Source organism: Mytilus galloprovincialis, chromosome 3, assembly GCF_965363235.1.
Source record: "Mytilus galloprovincialis chromosome 3, xbMytGall1.hap1.1, whole genome shotgun sequence".
Taxonomy (NCBI): Eukaryota; Metazoa; Mollusca; class Bivalvia; order Mytilida; family Mytilidae; genus Mytilus; species Mytilus galloprovincialis.
In genome coordinates, this window is record NC_134840.1 from 84,588,976 (window position 1) to 84,611,338 (window position 22,363).

The 22,363-nt window shown below is 32.6% G+C and overlaps 2 protein-coding genes across 4 annotated transcripts in view; both read left to right on the top strand.

Moving 5' to 3' along the window:
- Positions 1-22,363, top strand: part of LOC143066838 (uncharacterized) — a 265,369-nt gene that overhangs the window by 114,674 nt on the left and 128,332 nt on the right. The window lies entirely within an intron of this gene.
- Positions 1-22,363, top strand: part of LOC143069191 (uncharacterized) — a 150,554-nt gene that overhangs the window by 18,362 nt on the left and 109,829 nt on the right. Inside the window, exons 7-13 of one of the 3 annotated variants that reach the window (XM_076243700.1) lie at positions 2,361-2,448; positions 2,900-3,040; positions 5,745-5,825; positions 6,979-7,095; positions 10,375-10,467; positions 12,256-12,321; positions 18,714-18,849. In XM_076243700.1, coding sequence (XP_076099815.1) covers positions 2,361-2,448; positions 2,900-3,040; positions 5,745-5,825; positions 6,979-7,095; positions 10,375-10,422 — 475 coding nt within the window. In that variant the 3' untranslated portion in view covers positions 10,423-10,467; positions 12,256-12,321; positions 18,714-18,849. Of the gene's footprint in view, positions 1-2,360; positions 2,449-2,899; positions 3,041-5,744; positions 5,826-6,978; positions 7,096-10,374; positions 10,468-12,255; positions 12,322-18,713; positions 18,850-22,363 lie in introns of those variants that run through there. The other 2 variants (XM_076243701.1, XM_076243702.1) reach the window with 2 other exon arrangements.

The window sequence follows — 22,363 nt, forward strand, 5'->3', positions numbered from 1 at the left end:
TATATAGTTGTGCATATCGACAGGAAATTACGATTCATTTTTTTCCAGGAGTTACGCCCCTTTGAACTTATTTACTTTAATGTACTACTGCAACAGTTTGTCATCTCAACTCCTCTGAAACCACACAACAAAATTTCATGAAACTTTGTAGATAATAAGGACATACTACGTAGATGTGCATATCGACAGTAAATTACGATTCAATTTTTTTTCTAGGAGTTACGCCCCTTTGAAATTAGTTGATCAATATACTACTGCAAGCTTTTGTCATCGCAACTCCTCTCAAACCACACAACAGAATTTCATGAAACCTTTTCAGATAATAAGGACATACTATGTAGTTGTGCATATCGACGGGAAATTGCGATTCAATTTTTTTTCTAGGAGTTATGCCCCTTTGAACTTATTTACTTTAATGTACCACTGCAACAGTTTGTCATCGCAACTCCTCTCAAACCACACAACAGAATTTCACGAAACCTTTTTAGATAATAAGGACATACTATGTAGTTGTGCATATCGACAGGAAATTACGATTCATTTTTTTTCCAGGAGTTACGCCCCTTTGAACTTATTTACTTTAATGTACTACTGCAACAGTTTGTCATCTCAACTCCTCTGAAACCTCACAACAAAATTTCATGAAACTTTGTAGATAATAAGGACATACTACGTAGATGTGCATATCGACAGGAAATTACGATTCAATTTTTTTTCCAGGAGTTACGCCCCTTTGAAATTATTTGATCAATATACTACTGCAAGCTTTTGTCATCGCAACTCCTCTCAAACCACACAACAGAATTTCATGAAACCTTTTCAGATAATAAGGACATACTACGTAGATGTGCATATCGGCAGGAAATTAGGATTCATTTTTTTCCCCAGGAGTTACGCCCCTTTGAACTTATTTACTTTAATGTACTACTGCAACAGTTTTTCATCTCAACTCCTCTGAAACCGCACAACAGAATTTCATGAAACCTTTTCAGATAATAAGGACATACTACTTAGATGTGCATATCAACAGGAAATTACGATTCAATTTTTTTCCCAGGAGTTATGCCCCTTTGAACTTATTTGCCCAATATACTACTGCAACCTTTTGTCATCGCAACTCCTCTCAAACCACACAACAGAATTTCATGAAACCTTTTCAGATAATAAGGACATACTATGTAGATGTGTATATCGACAGGAAATTATGATTCAATTTTCTTTTTTATACAATTTTTTTTTCTCATACTTATTTTATTTCTCCAATGACAATGTGGGGACGTGGGGTATGTGAGCGCGCTCACTAAGGTTCTTTAATTTAAAAATGTTGTGTTTAAAATTTTTATACCCCACCTAGGGGCAGTACCTTTTTAGGTCTGTGCGTCGTTTATTTGTCTGTCTATCCTGCTTCAGGTTAAAGTTTATGTTCAAGGTAGTTTTTGATGAAGTTGAAGTCCAATCAACTTGAAACTTATAGCATGTTCCCTATGATATGATCTTTTTTTATGTTAATGCCAAATTAGAGTTCTGTCCCCAATTTCACAGTCCACTGAACATAGAAAATGATAGTGTTAATAGGGTTTCCGTGTACTATTGACACATTCTTGTTTGCTAATACTTCCCATATTTCTTAATTTAGTAAGATACATGTATCAATGGATTCAGTGAATGCTTTATAAAATTTTGATTTAAAGTTTCTGAAAGACTTGCTTACTCTTAAATTTCACGGAATAGTATGATTGTGTTAATCTTCCTAAATTTTTAACCTTCCAATATAAACAGTATCTTTAAGTAGTTGGAAAGTTATTTTTCATTTGATACTTTTCTACTTCATCAAAAACAAAGTTTTGTGTTCAGTAATATTTTGAAGATTAATTTTCCTGTTTGAATTGTTTTATTTTGTGAATGATAGGAATCAATTCTGAATTTTATAATTTTCTGGATTTTTTTTAATAAATTTCTTATGTTGAAATAGCATTTTTCTTTAATTTGCTTGTGTTTCTTTCCCTATTATTTGTATGACATATAGTTTCTTAAATATTTATTATAAAAAAGAAGATGTGGTATGATTGACAATAAGACTACTCTCCTCAAGAAACCAAAATGATACAGAAATTAACAACTATAGGTCACCGTACGGCCTTCAACAATGAGCAATGCCCATACTGCAAAGGCCCGAAATGACAATGTAAAACAATTCAAACGAGGAAAACTAACGGCCTATTTTATGTAATTTATAAAATATATTGATGAACAGATTTAATTTTTAAACTGTGTTAACAAATAATGTCATATATGAATAAATGTATATAGATCCCTTATTTCATACACTAGATTAAATTTAAGTAATCTTGTATTTTTAGAATTGTTTGTCCGGAAGGTGTTACAGATGGCAGCACAGTATCATTATGGACTATAATGAATAAAGTCAGACTTGAAGCTATTATGTGGGTATGTCATATATTCAACCTTTATGAAAATGATATTGTCTCCTAAACTATCATAGCAAATAAATAAACTCATCATATATATTTAGATAAAATTGAGAATGGATATAGGGAATGTGTTAAAGAGACAACAACCCAACCAGAGAGCAATATTCACCAAAGACCACCAATGGGTCATCAACACAAAGAGAAAAATCCCGCACCCATGGCATGCTTTAGCTGGCCTCTAAACAAAAATGTGTACTAGCTCAGTGATAATGGATGTTAAACCCGAAATATATAAATGAACTAAAATTAAAAATCATACAAGACTAACACAGGCCAGAGGCTCCTGACTTGGGACAGGCACAAAAATGCAAGAATATTTTTTATACCACACCATACAAGAAGTACTAATTATTGGATAATTTATATTATAGAGTGAGAGATTAAAAAAATATATCTTTATGTTTCAGGGTGCTGGGACAGCACTTGGAGAATTGCCGCCCTATTTTATGGCAAGGGCAGCCAGGCTGTCAGGGGCAGATCTTGATGACGATGAGTTTGAAGAAATAGAAGAACTCATTCATGAGAAAAAAGAGCATCCTGAAGAATTAGTAAGTCTCACAGGTTATGGTCCGAGTGAGAGTGTGTACTGTTATTTTTGGCCTTTCATGTTTTTGTGGGTGCCTTCTAGTAATCACTCTGTTTTTTATGCCCCACCTACGAAAGTAGAGGGGCATTATGTTTTCTGGTCTGTGGCTCCGTTCGTCTGTCCATTCGTCTGTGCATCCATTCAGGTTAAAGTTTTTGGTCAAGGTAGTTTTTGATGAAGCTGAAGTCCAATCAACTTGAAACTTAGTACACTTGTTGCTTATAATATAATCTTTCTAATTTTAATGCCAAATTAGATTATTACCCAATTTCACAGTCCATCGAACATGGAAAAGGATAGTGCGAGTGGGGCATCTGTGTACTTTGGACACATTCTTGTTCTGTCTATTTTATAATTTTTACTTTTGTCCTTTGTGCATTTTGTGTCAACTTTTGTGAAACCATTGACACGATTTAAAATGTAAGTGGCATTCTATCTTTTTTAAACTCCCCTTCCAACAACCTAAGCTTTTGAGGTTTAAATCTAGGAATCAGACTACCTATCTGTCTGTTGGTCACTTTACACAGTTGTAGAACTCTACCTGACAATGTACATGAAGGAATATAATCTTGGTCGTATTATGATAGGGGAGATAATTGAACCTACTTCAATATTACAATATGTGGCACCGTACTCGGGCTTGCAAAATCAATAGTCTTACTGCAAATCTCAAATTGCTGGGCAGCAGTGCAAATTTTGAAGTACTTAAGGCAAGAATTTTGTGATGTTTGCTTACTTTGCGAAATGTTCTGAAAGAGTAGAGGGCACCTTTATTTCTTTTCAAATTCTTTAATGATTATCTGTTCCATACTAATATTCAATTAAAAATATTTACTAATAAATATCAAAATGTAATATAATTCATTAGACATTTCTTATTTCTATTCATAGCATTGCATAATGATGTATAAACTACATTTTTACGTAAGAAGTTATTTATTGGATTTGGTGTTTCAGACAGCTGCTGGCGGATAATTTGGCTACAGTCATCACACGTTCAAGCCATGAATAAATTTAACAGTAATTTACTAAAAGCTAACACCTAATATCAAGTTGTATTTTTTCCCCAATATTTATTATGGATCGGGTTTCTACATGTTTTACATACTTACAATGAAATTGTTTACAATTTACACAAAAACTTTCCAATATTTTTTATTTTTTTATTTTGTGTTTATTTAGCATCTGTACAGTCATAACAGTGTTCTAGAATCCTTTTCAACATTTTGAACTATAAACATTTTAAACGACCATGATCTTGAAAGTTGAAGAATTTCACTGAGTGACAAAAAGGTTTTTCTGAATTCCTGTTGCAAAAAGGGAATGGGGACTTATCATACTGAGCTTTTTATGGTAATTGTCTCTTGTAAGTGTAACTCCTCTTTAACATCTATGCACAGACATTGATGATACTTTCTCCAAATTTTGTGCTATTTTCACATTTCCTGACCGGTGTGAGAAAAATATTTCTCTTCGCTAGTGAAAAATCTGTTCTCGGCAAATGATTAGTCGAAATTTGATTATGACATCTAAATGTTTTTTTTTTCTTCTGAATTGTCCTATTGTGACGCCATGAAAAAAGGCGGCAATGCCTGATGACGTCGCATATAAAGAACACAAGTTTCTGAAAATCTTTGAAAAAGAAGGATAAAAATCATTAGAGAAACAGATTCCGACACTATAACTTGTGTATTACGATATTTCTCCACTTGAGACAGTTAAATTTTAAGCCTCGTGCTTTAAATAATAAAATTTAACTGTCTCGAGTGGAGAAATATCGTAATACACTTGATGCAGTGTAGGAATCTATATAGATACAGTTGTTGAACACTACTTGACGGTGTAAACAAAGAAACGTTATCTTGTTCTTACTGTCCGAGTGAAGATAATATTATTTATGGTTTTGGGGATATCCATTTTAAAATTCACTAACAGTGTAGGTATTATACCTCCCTTTTTAAGGGAGCTGTATATAGTAATTGTATGTTTAACTTGTTGGTCTGTTTGTCTGTTCATTCTCATGTCTCATATTTGGACTACTATATCTTCAGAAGTTTTTAGGCATCTTGTTTCTGAACCAGCATTGAAATGGATTTCATTTAAAAAAATTAAAGAATTTTTCTTGCATAATGATATTGAGCGCATAAATAACCATATGCTACGTCTTAACAAAACTCACGACTTTGCTTCTTTGTTATGTTGGCTTGATTTGTCACACTTTTTACAGTGCTTAGAGGGTATGACTTTGTTAGCTTTGTTCACTGTGTTTGTTAGTTATTACTGTAATTAATAACATTAAAGGTACCAATTTTTCTGCACCAGATGTGCATTTTGACAAGAAATGACTCTTCAGCAATGCTTTAGGTGGAAATATTTGAAAATCCAAAACTTATAAAAAAAAAAAAAAGTAAGAGCATATGACCTAAAACGAGGAAAATATAGCTAGAAGCAAATTAGCAACAAAAAATTTATCCATTATTTTAAATCAGTTCATATTTCAAGTAGATCTAGAGTTAACAATGGTTAAAAAGTAGAATTAAATGTGTCCAAATGCATTTAAATAGTAAACAAACAAGAAGGATTTGAAATTTCTGTTATCTCAAGCATGATAATTGGAAAAGAATTTTTAATATATTCTTGTCTATTGTTTTATTTTTTATTTTCAGGGATTTATGGAAAAATCTAAATTAGCTGTACATAACCTTGTACAGAAAGTTGGATTCTTTGGTATCTTAGCCTGTGCATCGGTAAGTACTGACCCCCAAGGGTGACTGGGGAATAGAAATATGGTCACTTGGTCTTCTCTCGACTGGCAGTAAAACGCTTGCTGAAGTGGGGTGTCCGTTTGGCTGTGCGGGATATATCAAGTTCGCAGTCACGTCCGGTCAGAATGGGGACGTTAAATCCGATGTCTCGTGTAGAGAGAGTGCCACGCTCTTTGCACGTAAAGAACCCTTGCAACAACTCTTTGAGGGGTCCGTAGGTGGCCTGTTGCAAGGCAAAATTTCTTTCCCTATCCAATAAACCCTCATTTTCCAGTGGCAGTCCAAATTTCCCCGACCATCATCCCAGATGGCCTCTATTGTGACAAGACCTACCTATTGTATTTATTGTGAACTTGTTCTCGTCCTGAATATGCATGAAATATTTGCCACTGGACGTTAAGCAACCAACAATCAATCAATCAATCAATCGGTAAGTACTAAGCTAGATAAACATTACTGGGGTTTCTATGTAAGGTTTAATCTTAATAAATGGTACTTTTAATTTGTGTCTGAAATTCTGAATACTGTAAACCAACTTAATTTCGCGACCGATTAATTTTCGCGACTCTTGGGGGAAGAAAAATAACGCGAAATTAAATCGTCGCGAATATGTATAACTTGGATCTTTCCTTATTAAACTATATCAAGTTAACTAAAAATCGCGAAATTAAATCGCCGTGAAGTAGACTAGCTGGAGATAAACGCGAAATAAAGTATCCGCGAAAATAAGTTGGTTTACAGTATGCAGTGTATTAATCTTAAAAACATCACTTCTGGAAAAACTTTTCCAAACGACAAAACATTTTTTCTATAAACATGGTCAATTTGTCCATTATCAGACAAAAAAACATGCTTTATTTTAATCTGTGCCTCTTTGTTCTTTAATTCTATTTTTAAATCTGTATAAGAAGTCTGTCAGTTAAATATATGAGTTGCAGATGCTCAGATGTTGGTTCATATCTATTGATAAAATATTGAATATAGGCTAATTTTAGAAATTGGTATTGTAATCTTTTAAACATTGAAAAAGCATAGATTTTATTTAAGCTTACTTCATTGTGAAACTGGATTGCCTCTGAATTTGTGTAAATTCAATTTTGATTGTTTTGATTATAAATTTTACTTTTTTTTACAGATACCAAACCCTCTGTTTGATTTGGCAGGAATAACATGTGGTCATTTTCTCATTCCATTTTGGACATTTTTTGGTGCAACATTAATAGGAAAAGCTGTTATTAAAATGCATATACAGGTAAGTTCTATGTTATGTTGTTGGGTAGCTATATCATAATGAATACTCATTTATTGTAATTCATACACATTTGCAGTGTACTATAGAACTAGAGGCTCTAAAGAGCCTGTGTCGCTCACCTTGGTCTATGTGAATATTAAACAATGGACACAGATGGATTCATGACAAAATTGTGTTTTGGTGATGGTGATGTGTTTGTAGATCTTACTTTACTAAACATTCTTGCTGCTTACAATTATCTCTATCTATAACAGTACTTTCTGTGGAAAATGTTATTGAAAATCTTCAAATTTTAAGAAAATTGTTAAAAATTGACTATGAAGGGCAATAACTCCTTAGGGGATCGTCGTCGTCATCCGAATACTTTTAGTTTTCGCACTCTAACTTTAGTAAAAGTGAATGGAAATCTATGAAATTTTAACACAAGGTTTATGACCACAAAAGGAAGGTTGGTATTGATTTTGGGAGTTTTGGTCCCAACATTTTAGGAATTAGGGGCCAAAAAGGGCCCAAATAAGCATTTTCTTGGTTTTCGCACTATAACTTTAGTTTAAGTTAATAGAAATCTATGAAATTTTGACACAAGGTTTATGACCACAAAAGAACGGTTGGGATTGATTTTGGGAGTTTTGGTTTCAACAGTTTAGGAATTAGGGGCCAAAAAAGGGCCCAAATAAGCATTATTCTTGGTTTTCACACAATAACTTTAGTTTAAGTAAATAGAAATCAATGAAATTTAAACACAATGTTAATGACTACAAAAGGAAGGTTGGTATTGATTTTGGGAGTTTAGGTCCCAACAGTTTAGGAATTAGGGGCCAAAAAGGGACCCAAATAAGCATTTTTCTTGGTTTTCGCACCATAACGTTAGTATAAGTAAATAGAAATCTATGAAATTTAAACACAAGGTTTATGACCATAAAAGGAAGGTTGGTATTGATTTTGGGAGTTTTGGTCCCAACAGAATAAGGGGCCCAAAGGGTCCAAAATTAAACTTTGTTTGATTTCATCCAAATTGAATAATTGGGGTTCTTTGATATGCCGAATCTAACTGTCATGACTGTGTATGTAGATTCTTAACTTTTGGTCCCGTTTTCAAATTGGTCTACATTAAGGTCCAAAGGGTCCAAAATTAAACTTAGTTTGATTTTGACAAAAAATGAATCAGTTAGGTTCTTTGATATGCTGAATCTAAAAATGTACTTAGATTCTTGATTATTGGCCCAGTTTTCAAGTTGGTCCAAATCGGGGTCCAAAATTAAACTTTGTTTGATTTCATCAAAAATTGAATAAATGGGGTTCTTTGATATACCAAATCTAACTGTGTATGTAGATTCTTCATTTTTGGTCCTGTTTTCAAATTGGTCTACACTAAAGTCCAAAGGGTCCAAAATTAAACTTAGTCTGATTTTAACAAAAATTGAAATCTTGGGGTTCTTTGATATGCTGAATCCAAAAATGTACTTAGATTTTTTATTATGGGCCCAGTTTTCAAGTTGGTCCAAATCAGGATCTAAAATTATTATATTAAGTATTGTGCAATAGCAAGTCTTTTCAATTGCACAGTATTGGGCAATGGCAAGAAATATCTAATTGCACAATATTGTGAAATAGCAAATTTTTTTTTAATTAGAGTTATCTTTCTTTGTCCAGAATAGTAAGCAAGAAATATCTAATTGCAAAATATTGTGCAATAGCAAGATTTTTTTTAATTGGAGTTATCTTTCTTTGTCCAGAATCAACTTAAATCTTTGTTATATACAATATACAATGTATATTCACTTTTTACTACCAACTGATAAATTAAAATAATCTTTACCATTCAGTGATAACAAGCAGTTTTTTTACATCTTAATATTTTATGATGTATTTAAATGAGTAGTTATTGTTGCAAACTCCATTAGAAATTTTAATTGAGATTAGTTTTGGAATAAGGGAAAGGGGGATGTGATTAAAAAAATTGGGTTCAATTTTTCTCATTTGAAATTTCATAAATAAGAAAGAAAATTTCTTCAAACATTTTTTTGAGAGGTTTAATATTCAACAGCATAGTGAATTGCTCTAAGAGAAAACAAAAATTTTAAGTTCATTAGAACACATTCATTCTGTGTCAGAAACCTATGATGTGTCAACTATTTAATCACAATCCAAATTTAGAGCTGAATCCAGCTTGAATGTTGTGTCCATACTTGCCCCAACCGTTCAGGGTTCAACCTCTGCGGTCGTATAAAGCTACGCCCTGCGGAGCATCTGGTTTTTCTGATGAACACATCATAGATGCCAACCATTACGATTTTTCCGTAGTTTTTCCGATTTTGCGATAAAAACTACGCTATTACGGTCAAAGTCGAATAGTTACGGATTCCCAATCATCGACGTTCAATTTTGTAAAACGCGGATTTATATCATTACTTTTCCGTCCTGGTCCAGTATTTAGGAAACGCCAATGTAATGCTTCTGGTTTCTCGGGAGTTATCAACCTATTGTTGGGTAACTAACTGACTTCCGAAGAGGCAAACTTGCATTTTATTAAGTAGCCTTCCCCCTTTCTCTACTTCAACTTGACAAAACAAAAATGTTTGAGTCGAGAACATCTGAACAATTAATGAATGGAATACATACTACAGACAACATGTTAAATGACAAATTTTAGTGTACATCACTTTGCAACCACTAAGTCAGTAATTTTTATTGGTAAATGCACGTTTATGAAAGATTACTGAAAACTTTTTAAAAATACGGAAAATTTGATAGTTTGTTACTGATTGTGACAAAAGGGGGTTGGCATCTATGACACATGAAGAAGGAGCTCACTTCTTTCAATGCATACATACACATTCTCAGTCAAATTCAGTGTTTACAGTCAAATATGCCAGATTACGTACATGTATATAATTTATTTGTTAAGCATGAAGGATTATGATACAAAATGTGAATTGTATGCAATTATTCATATTTGCTAGACAAATAAATAGCTTATACTGCAAAAGTATCTGTTTTCACCACATAAATGTCATTATGGTGTCATTTGTTTACATCACAACACCATTTGTATTTATATACTATACATGTAGATAGTGTAAAAAAAATAAAACTCTGGAACGATGAACAGAAAATGGAACATTAACAATGATTAAAAAAAAAATGGTATTTTTACCTAATAGTGATATGATAGTGGGATTTTGTATTGACAGTTTTTATGGACATTTACTTTTAGATATACCTTGGAGTATGGAACATATACCTTTGTTATACATGTATCTTTCTTTTTTGTTACAGTATCGAGAAAAACAGAGTGATTGGTTTGGTCAGCATGGTAAGAACTGACATGTGACAGTTTGCATCATGGGGGATCCTAATGGAAAATTGTGTGTAAGTAAAATAAAATCTCTTATGTCTGAGATTTTTATTTCATGTACATTAATTATAACCCATGGATCAAAGTTCTGTAGGGTATAATGTTTTTGACTTTGTCCATCAGTCCTGTTCTAGTCATCCCAACTCCTCTGAAACCACTCAACAGAATTTTATAAAACTCTGTAGATAACAAGAACAAAATATGTAGATGTGTTTATCGACAGAAAATTACGATACACTGTTTTTTCTTTCATTACAATACATTGCAATATTAAAAAAAAAAATGTCAGATTTTTATAAATAAGCAAGTTATAATATAACTTCTGAATGAATTAAAATAAATCTTACACAATCGTCTTTGGATGCGTTATATATGGGCACACTGTGACCATGTGATTGTTTCAAATCATCAATCATTTGATTCAAATGTCATGAATGTGGGAGATTAATAAATGATGTAAAAAAATCTGTAAACACATAAACATGATAAAGACAAGAAGAAGAATTTAAAATTTGCAAATCCAAAAACAAACAAAATTTGCAGAGTTTTCTCCAGCTGGGATGCGTTGGTTTTTATTGAGTCCTAAGTTAAATTATGACCATATTTGTTGACCATTGTAACAACTAGATATGGCTTTTTATTCCCTCTATGTCATGTGTGCGTTTTTGAAATTTGCATGTGAATATTAACAGAACTTCTCATTATTACCATGTAAATATTTTTTGTAAAAAATGCAAAATAACTTCAAAATGTATGTACACATTATACTTATGATACTTTTTTTTCTTGTAGCACAGAACCTTTACTCATTTGTTTAAATCCGAGAAATAAGATTGGTTTACTGTGGCATCAATTCTAGAAAACACCTTTTCCACTGTTAAGCTACAAGTTCCAAATATAAGAGATACTTTTGTCATCCTACTTACACCTGAAATATACTTTTATTAATTGTTGCAATGCCAATGGCGTCTTTGCAGGGTTACTCACACTAACAAAGAAATTCACTTATGTTAAATCAGGGTACTCACCATTTGACCATGACCTTAGGATGAAAGACAACAGCCAAAGCACCCTTCCTTTGCTTTTAATTTTTTCCCCCAATAATACATGTACATGTATGATTTTGTATACATTATTGTTCTTCTAAAACTTCATGCAATGAAAATAGCATGAAATATATGCTTTCAAAATGTTGCTAAACATTTCTTTGTTCATATCTCGCAAAAGTGTAATTATCTTCTTTTCATACTGGAACCATTCACATGTGCTTCGATACAATGACCATATTTCTGGCGACTACATGATGTTTGGCTAATTAAAATGATTAAAATCTGTTTGTAAGTGCTGTTATACATAACAAAAAAAGTAGAATAACAGAAATACTGAAATCCAAGAAAAATCCTACAACAACCATGACAACTGACAAAATCTAATCACCAAATTCATCAAGCAACATAATCCAACGTTAACAGTTCTGAATATAAGTTACACAATACTTTACAATTGTTAAGCACTGGTTATGTTTCATGCTATTTAAAATCCTAATAATTATAAACAACCTTGGCTTATGTAGTTAGGATTAATTTCTGCAAGCACTTAGTATAATAAACATACTGCCCTCAATTGATGCAATTCTGGGCTGGCAAACAACTGCATTCAGAAATATTAATTCAACACTTGCAACTTCGTCTTAACATGCTTAATGTTAAATTTATTTTTCTTTATTGGATATTGTACCTCAACACTTAAGACAGTATATATATTTACTACATATTTATTTTTGTATTTTTTTTCTTTTCTAGATCAGATAACACAGGATGTTACCACTGTGGTATGGCTATCAATTCATGGCATTAGTGAGCCGAAAGGTTTGTAAATATTGTAGCTTTGCCTTTTATTTTTCAACCTTTTATTTTTAATTTTGTGTTAAATGAGGTCTTAATTTCCATTTAAGTTAAATATTTCTTTACAATTATGGAAACAATGCTGAATTTTCTGTTTCCATTCTCTAACTGAAGTTTGCATCAACCAAATAATATAAAAAATGTATACACAATGCTTATTCACACAAATTTTTAATGAAGCATGAATTTGGGTACATTCACTTTTAACGTTATGGGTTTATATGTCCGTTTGATACAACCGCAAAAATAATTAAAAAAAATTTAGTTGATATTTGTTATACGTTGTTGTCATCTGCCTTGTTGAGCGTCATCCAAGACCAATGATTTCGGGATAATAACTTTAGTATGTATAAGTAAATAGAAATCTATGACCACAAAAGGAAGATTGGGATTGATTTTTAGAGTTTTGGTTCCAACAGTTTAGGAATGAGGGGCCAAAAGGGTCCAAAATTAAACTTTGTTTGATTTCATCAAAAATTGAATTATTGGGGTTCTTTGATATGCCGATTCTAATCGTTTATTTAGATTTGTGATGCCTGGGCCCCTTTATCAAATTGGTCCACATTGAGTTCTAGAGGTTCCAAAATTGAACTTTCTTTGATTTCATCAAAAATTGAATTGTTGGGGTTCTTTTTAAAATATGCTGAATCAAATCATGTATTTAGATTTTGTATATTGGACCATAGCAGGTAAATGTCCAATTTAATTTTTTTAAGTTCTAACACAACATTCATTGTGTGTCAACTAGCTATGTAGGCCAAAAATTAATTATTGTTTGTTTCCCTTTCCACGACTAACTCTGTAAAATCACTGCAACACGAAAATTTTTATTGGCCATTCTTGTCCAAATTTTTTTTTTCTATGTTGGTTTTTAGTGATATCTTTCCGATGCGTTGGTTTTTTTTTTATACCTTTCTGATGCTGCAGTCATCAAACGTTTTAAATCAAAGCTTTTTTGCTTTGAAGCTTCTATATGATTTGGAATCAAGGAAAACAAACATAATGCCTTGCCATATGATTTGTGTTGTGTGCAAGGGTGATCTTAAATCTGAAGCATCTTTCAACCCACTGAGTGCACCTTGATTGGATTTGTCTTTAACCTCTGTTCCTGTTTAAAGGATAAAATCTTTTAAGTAAAAATAGTCTGAGACGTCTGAACAGGTTGAGCACAAGTCAGGAAATATATTTCCTGCTTTCAGAGAACGTCCCTGATTTCTGGTGTAAAAAAAAAGTTTAAATGTGATTTCATTTTTATGCCCCACCTACGATTGCCCCACCTACGATAGTAGAGAGGCATTATGTTTTCTGGTCTGTGCCTCCGTTCGTTCGTTCGTTAGTTCGTCCATCTGTGTGTCCGTTCGCTTCAGGTTTAAGTTTTTGGTTAAGGTAGTTTTTGAAGAATTTGAAGTCCATTCAGCTTAGTACACATGTTCCCCATGATATGATCTTTCTAATTTTAATGCCAAATTATAGTTTTGACCCAAGTTTCATGGTCCACTGAACATAGAAAATGATAGAGCAAAGTTCAGGTTAAAGTTTTTGATCAAGGTAGTTTTTTAACTTTAACTTTCTTAAACTATCCTGGGTTTGTACCAAACTTGGACAGAATAAAATTGAGAAAGGAAATGGTGAATATGTCAAAGCGACAACCACCCGACCATAGAGCAAACAACAGCCGAAGGCAACCAATGGGTCTTCAATGTAGCGAGGATTCCCGCACCCGTAGGTGTCCTTCAGCTGGCCTCTAAAATATGCAAAATAGTACAGTGATAATGGACGTCATACTAAACTCCGAATTATACACAAGAAACTAAAATTTAAAATCATACAAGACTAACAAAGGCCAGAGGCTCCTGACTTGGGACAGGCGCAAAATTGCGGCGGGGTTAAACATGTTTATGAGATCTCAACCCTCCCCCTATACCTCTAGCCAATGTAGAAAAGTAAAAGAATAACAATACGCACATTAAAATTCAGTTCAAGAGAAGTCCGAGTCTGATGTCAAAAGATGTAACAAAAGAAAATAAATAAAATGACAATAATACATAAATAACAACAGACTACTAGCAGTTAACTGACAAGCCAGCTCCAGACCTCAATTAAACTGATTGAAAGATTATGTCTTCATCATATGAATATCAGGTACAATCCCTCCCGTTAGGGGTTTAGTATCATACTATCATAAAATATATGAGAAGAACATAACCCGTGTCATGCCAACAACTGTTTTTTCAGAAATAAATGTGTTTAGTTCCGATGCAAAGAAGCTTGTTTATGATCATAAGATAGTATCCAGAACTTAATTTTGTAAAAAATTAAATTCATTTTTTCGGTATTTTTCGGGCGTCAATCAAATGTTGTCCGTGCATTAACTCATGAACCGTTCAACCAAAGCTTTTAAAATTTTAATATGTTGTTACTGACAACTAAATGAAGGTCAAGTTCAATAATGGCGATTTTGACTTTTACCGTTCAGGAGTTATGGTTCTTGAAAGATTGAAAAATGGTTTTTCCAGTCGTGTCCGTGCATTTACGCATGAACTGTTCTACCAAAGCTTCCCAAATTTTAATATGTTGTTACTGATGACAAAATGGAGGTCAAGTTCAATAATGACAATTTTGACTTTTACCGTTCAGGAGTTATGGTTCTTGAAAGACTGAAAAATGCAGTTTCCAGTCGTGTCCGTGTATTTACACATGAACTGTTCTACCAAAGCTTCCCAAATTTTAATATGTTGTTACTGATGACAAAATGGAGGTCAAGTTCAAAATGACGATTTTGACTTTTACCGTTCAGGAGTTATGGTTCTTGAAAGATTGAAAAATGGTGTTTCCAGTCATGTCTGTGCATTTTCTCATGAACCATTCAACCAAAGCTTTTGAAATTTTTATATGTTGTAACTGATGACAAAATAGAGATCAAGTTCAACATGTTCAATAATGACGATTTTGACTTTTACCGTTCAGGAGTTATGGTTCTTGAAAGATCGTAAAATGGCGTTTCCATTCACTTTATTGCATTTACTCATGAACCATTCAATCTAAGCTTTTCTAATTTTAATATGTTGTTACTGACAACTAAATGGAGGTCAAGTTTAATAATGGCGATTTTGACTTTTACCGTTCAGGAGTTATGGTTCTTGAAAGATTGAAAAATGGTTTTTCCAGTCGTGTCTGTGCATTTACACATGAACTGTTCTACCAAAGCTTCCCAAATTTTAATATGTTGTTACTGATGACAAAATAGAGGTCAAGTTCAATAATGACGATTTTGACTTTTACCGTTCAGGAGTTATGGTTCTTGAAAGACTGAAAAATGGAGTTTCCAGTCGTGTCCGTGTATTTACACATGAACTGTTCTACCAAAGCTTCCCAAATTTTAATATGTTGTTACTGATGACAAAATGGAGGTCAAGTTTAAAATGACGATTTTGACTTTTACCGTTCAGGAGTTATGGTTCTTGAAAGATTGAAAAATGGTGTTTCCAGTCATGTCCGTGCATTTTCTCATGAACCATTCAACCAAAGCTTTTGAAATTTTTATATGTTGTTACTGATGACAAAATAGAGGTCAAGTTCAACATGTTCAATAATGACGATTTTGACTTTTACCGTTCAGGAGTTATGGTTCTTGAAAGATCGTAAAATGGCATTTCCATTCACTTTATTGCATTTACTCATGAACCATTCAATCTAAACTTTTCTAATTTTAATATGTTGATAATGATGACAAAATGGAGGTCAAATTTGATATTGACGATTTTCCCTTTCACCATTCATCAGTAATGGTTCTTGTGATATTGCTAGGACACAAATAAATGTTAATAAATCCGGTTTGCTGTCGTTGTGACAGCCTCTTGTTTTCCTTTTTTTTGTTCAGCCTGCGATTTACAGCAAAAGTAGGTGAGACACTGGGTTCCGCGGAACCCTTACGAATTTTTTCATTACAAATTTTATTCATCACACTATGAGTTATTGCTTTATGATATGGTACAAAAATCAACTAAAAAAATCAATTTTGTTTGCCCCCAGGTGACTTTTAATATGTTTATAGCATTGAAAAAGCTCCAAATTATCTCCCTTTGATGCAAAAATACATTTTTTTTGGCATTAAAGTTGAAATATCTTTTTTAAATCATCGATGACCTATATTTTTTATTATTGTTTTCAAAAAGCTGTACATAAACTAAATACTTGTAAAATTTAAGCGATTTCTGTAATTTAGTTCTTTTTTTATTTCGATATTACCTCTTTTTCTCCTATTAGTTCAACAGTAAATAAGGACATTAACAAAAAATTATGCTTCTTTCAGAGGCAGATTGTTAGCGTAAATGAACGGTGACCCAATTTTTTTATTTCATTTTTAGCTCACCTGGCCTAAAAGGCCATGTGAGCTTTTCTCATCACTTGGCGTCCGTCGTCGTCGTCTGTCGTCGTTAACAATTTTTCAAACATCTTCTCCTCTGAAACTACTGAATGGATTTGGATGAAACTTAGCATGATAGTTCCTTAGATTATCCTGCACAAAGTGTGTGCTTCGATTTTTGATCCGTCAAAAAACATGGCCGCCCTTACTTTAAATAGAACATAGGGGTCAAATGCAGTTTTTGGCTTATATCTCAAAAACGAAAGCATTTAGAGCAAATCTGACGTGGGGTAAAAATGTTCATTAGGTCAAGATCTATCAGCCCTGAAATTTTCAGACGAATCAAACAAACCATTGTTGGGTTGCTGCCACTTAATCATATAATGTTTTGATAAAATCTGTGGATGCTAATTGTCGAGCCTGCAACTTTTGTTGCAGAAAGCTCGACATAGGGATAGTGATCCGGCGGCGGCGGCGGCGGCGGCGGTGTTAGCTAACTTCTTAAAAGCTTTATATTTTAGAAGGTGGAAGACCTGGATGCTTCATACTTTGTATATAGATGCCTCATGTTACGAAGTTTCTGTCAGTCACATGTCCAATGTCCTTGACCTCATTTTCATGGTTCAGTGACCACTTGAAAAAAAGTTCAGATTTTTTGTAATGTTGAATTCTCTCTTATTATAAGTAATAGGATAACTATATTTGATATGTACGTACCTTGAAAGGTCCTCATGTCTGTCAGACAGTTTTCACTTGACCTCGACCTCATTTCATGGATCAGTGAACAAGGTTAAGTTTTGGTGGTCAAGTCCATATCTCAGATACTACAAGCAATATGGCTAGTATATTCGGTGTATGGAAGGACTGTAAGGTGTACATGTCCAACTGGCAGGTGTCATCTGAACTTGACCTCATTTTCATGGTTCAGTGGTAAGTTATATTAATCTGAAGATCTGTTTACTTTATTGTGATGATTCTTTATCTTATTTTAGAGTGATCATGTTTATTAAAAATACATGTTGTGCCGTATCTCAGAAACTATTTATGATTATTCCATAAATCTTCACACACTTTTTGGTTATATTAAAACCACAAAAGGAAGATTCAGATTTTTTTTTGGTGGTGATGGTCCAAACTGTTTAGGAATTACGGGCCAAGACCAGTATTTTTCTATCTATATCTATATAGTCAATCTAGACTTAAAAAAAAGAGTGACGAAAGATACCAGAGGAACAGTCAAACTTATAAATCAACTAAAATAAATTGACAACATGCACCTGGCTAAAAATAAAAAAGACAAACAATAGAACACATGACACAACATAGGAAAATGAAGAATAAGCAACACGAATCCCATCAAAAATTGGGGGTCATCTCAGGTGCTCCGGAATGGTAAGCAGATTCTGCTCCACATGTGGCACCCGTCATGTTGCTTATGTAATAACAAGTCCGGTAAATAGTCTAATTTGGTAGGTCACATTCATGAAAGGGAAGGGGATTGTAGTAACAACATAAGGAACATATCCGATATCATTTGTGAAACAGTTATTTCATAACTTCAACTTATTAATACATTTTTTTTGTAATACCTCAAGTAGAAGGTTGCATTGGGATTTTCACACCAAAATGTATGTCGCTTGAAAAATGTCTCACTGAGTCATGAAATGTTTACAGATATGGTGTGTCTGAATGATCTTGATGTGAATGTTTCTTTAAATTTAATTTCTTATTGTATGTTGATAAGTTTATCTTGCTGTTAAAAAGTGTTATACAATAGTATATATACATGTGTATATTTAAAAAACTGACTGCATGACAAATCTCAAGTGACTTAAGAAAATAATGTGATTCTAATTGTCTAGTTTATTGAAATATTTTCTTCTTTTTTCACTTTTTTTATAATTTATTGTCTTAGTTCACTTTTTTGAAAATTTTGCTTTTCAATGTTTTATATACTCATCCTCTAATGCTGTTTTATTTGATTTTTTAGCAATCCATGGTGAATTTAAGTCACCCAGAAATACTGACAATAAAGAATGTAACAAAAGATAATGCTGGATGGTATGGTTGCTTGATTTCTAATCCACTTGGTAGATATTACCAGACTGCCTGGCTAACAGTTTTAGGTAAAGGCTTAGATAAGAATGAGAAATGTTTGTTTTTCACCAAGAAATAATACGTCTTAGAGCAAAATATTCACATAAAAATGATTTAATCGTTTGGAGAATTTAATAATCAATTTTCGATTACATCATTATCAATAAATTTTTTATAGACTGTCATAAAAATAGAAGGTTTGGCATCATGAAAATTGGAAATGTACATTTTTTTCTAAAAAAATTAATTCTTTTAATGCCGCCACAACTGAATGTCATATTATTTTACCCCTGTCAGTGTCTCTCTGTATGTCCTTCCCATTATGGGTGTACAGTTATTCCACTTAACTCCTCCTACAGTTTGAATTCTAGGAAGTTTTCACTCTGATGTCTGTTTGTAGTCTTTGTACATGTATTGAAGGTGTGCATGTGGTCAGGGTTTTGATTTTGTTTAATATTTGCTCTTAATCATTTTTTGTAGTAGTTACTTGCATAAGGGGAGCTCGCATACAGATAATTGTCCTACAGTTTTATGCTAGGAAGTGTTCACTTAGTTGGTGGTTTTTCCATTTTTTGTGCATGGGGTCAGGATTTTGATTCTTATTTATATTTGCTCTTTTGGGTGATAATATAATTTACCTTTGTCATATTTAAGGTAAAGTGTTAGACAGTTATTTTTAAATAAGACTTTGCATCTGCAGGGGCATCATTTGTGTCTGTCAAAGAAATCCAACATTGACTTTGCTATAAAACAGTTTCAGAGTGAAGTGTGGCCAGGGATTTCACTTAGTCTAGTTTGTATTGTGTAATAATTAAATTTTGTATGTCATACATGTGATTCTTCCGATGGGAGTCGAAATCTCTTGTTTTTCAGACCCTCTTCCATCCCTCCCATTAAAATTTGAAATCTACAACTTTTGAAAATGTCAACATCGAAAAAGTTTCAGTAAACATTTTTGTTTATAGAATTAAAACTGACAGGGTAAAACTCTTGAGAAACTCGAAATTGATATCGGAAAAGTCTGTAAAAACAGAAGGTCACCATTTCTTTTTCTTGTTTTTGTGTCGTAAGGTAAATAGCTTCGAGTAATCAATGAAGGTGTTTATTATTAGACTATATATACAGCAATAACAAATTATTGGCAATTACCTGGTCATCAACTAGCTAGTTTAAGACACACGTCTGGATGATTAAAAGTGAAATACTGACAATGGATTAAGATGTAAAAAAAAAAGACTTTAATTTGATGCTGTTGAAAACATTGAACAGTTATAGTACTGAGCCTCAAAGACAAATGTCTTAATGAAATCAAATATGATATTTATGGCTTGTTTTCTATCTAAACCAATGGAATACCTAAGTATAAGTATGTTTGTCTTTGAAAATTCTAAATTTTTATAATTTGATGAAATGCAAACTATGTTATCCCATAGACATATAATGTATTATACATGTATGTCTCTGTTATTACCAAATACCCTAGCAGCAAATTAAAAACAACCAATTATCTAGCCATATTTTCTCTGCCTGGAGATCTGATTTTAAATTGTACAAGTCCAGTGCCATTGGGTCAAGATCATGCTTACTACACTTCTTGCCAAGCTGACTATGGTGACCCTAATGACTTTATTAAACATATTGAGACAGCTACCTACCAGAAAGCTACTGCTCAATAGTGTTACCAAAGTTGACATTATGTAGCTTAAGCAGAGATACTTTTTACCAACTATATATGATGGCTGATCACTTTATCTTAACTTTATATATGTAATAAATAAATATTTGAAACCCCCTTATCTTATATTTCTATCAAGTAAAAATGGCTATGCAGGTGCTTAAAGTATAGAACACTTACAAAAAAGGAGAATAAGCAGTTTTAACACCAAAAATAATCATGGCGTTTATCGTTAAAAATGTTGAATTTGATACACACTTTAGAGTAACTTATGTAGTGGGTTATTCAGTGTGCACCACATTTTTTTAATGATATTATTCCTTCATAGACAGAAAAAAATATTACAATCATTCCTAAAATAAAGACTTTTAACAATTAAAAGTTTGATGAGGAGGAAAAAAGGATTGAATTGGTTATAAATATTGTAGATAAGCCAGCTATTGAGCTGACACATATTTACCATTTCCTTTCAAACATATTATTTCATCTTTTGAAAACTTTTTAATTACAAATACTTTAATTGCAGATGAACAAGCAGAAGCAGTAGACATTAGGTCAGGAGGAACAAACGATAAAGAGCAAATAATAATCTACATTATCGGTGGTGTCGCATCAGTAGTTGTTCTCTTCCTGTTACTCCTGATATTTATATGTTATAGACGTTACAAGAGGGTTCAGTCCAGCAAATATAGAAATGTCAAGAGAGTAATTGTCATGACACAGGCTAGTTTCAATATTCAAACATATTTTATTACTGATAAGTTCAAATACAAGTGCACAAAAAAGAATATGTTTGACTTATTCGGTTATAATTAGGAAATGAAGTTTTATGAGGAAGTTGTCTTTATATGGTGTAAAAGTTACAAAGTAAGTCTTAAGAAAGGAAGATAATTGAGATTCATTAAATGTTCATCAGTAATGTTTAGATTATGAAAATAGAGATATTCAATCTAGACAGAATCTAATTTAGTTTTAAGGAAGTTTTTGTCAATTTTAGATTTGAATATTTATAACAGCTTTGCATATGGACTTGCTTCATTTATTATTAGCGATAGTCTGTGTGCTCTTCAAACTTTTATGATGTTTATTTCTATTACAAAATCATGATAATAAAAAAAATGACATGGATCTGCACACAAATTTGAAACAGGTATACATTTTAATTTCATATCAGAATGTTTTGCATCAATTCCAGAATGAGAATTACCATCCATACAAATCTTATGATGGTACACAACCATTTGTTTTACCCACAATCAGAATTGAACCTGGTCCAAGAAGACGCTTGTCATCTGATTTGACCATGATGTCAGAGTATGATCTCCCTCTGGACAAACACTGGGAATTTAGACGGGAACAGTAAGTTAAAGCATAACATTGACCATTCCATGAAAGTTATCATACTGTAAAGACATATATATTGACTCATGACAACATTTAAACTTATATCTGTCGACCCACAAATAGCATTGCTCACTGTTTCTGACATCCAGATTGTTTCTTTGGTTAAAAGCTGTATAATGACCTGATATTTGATTGGTTGTATCAATTTTCAGATGAATTCAATAGATATTGTAACCACTGTAGTATGAAATATAACAAGAAGTTTTTCCAAAAACTCTTTTTTTCCAAGGTTTAACATTTTCTCATATATATACTGGAATCATTAAGGCTCAACAATAACACTTGTCTGATTGTCTTGTACTAGAGGATAAAAAGGTCAGACAAGTAAAAGCTATATCAATATTAATTTAATTTAACAGGTTTATATGCTCTTATAATATACTAGATTATGGAGTGTGTGTCCGAGGGAGAATATTTAGTCAGACGTCAGTCGCTACCCTGATATACCCTATCTTTTTTGGGTA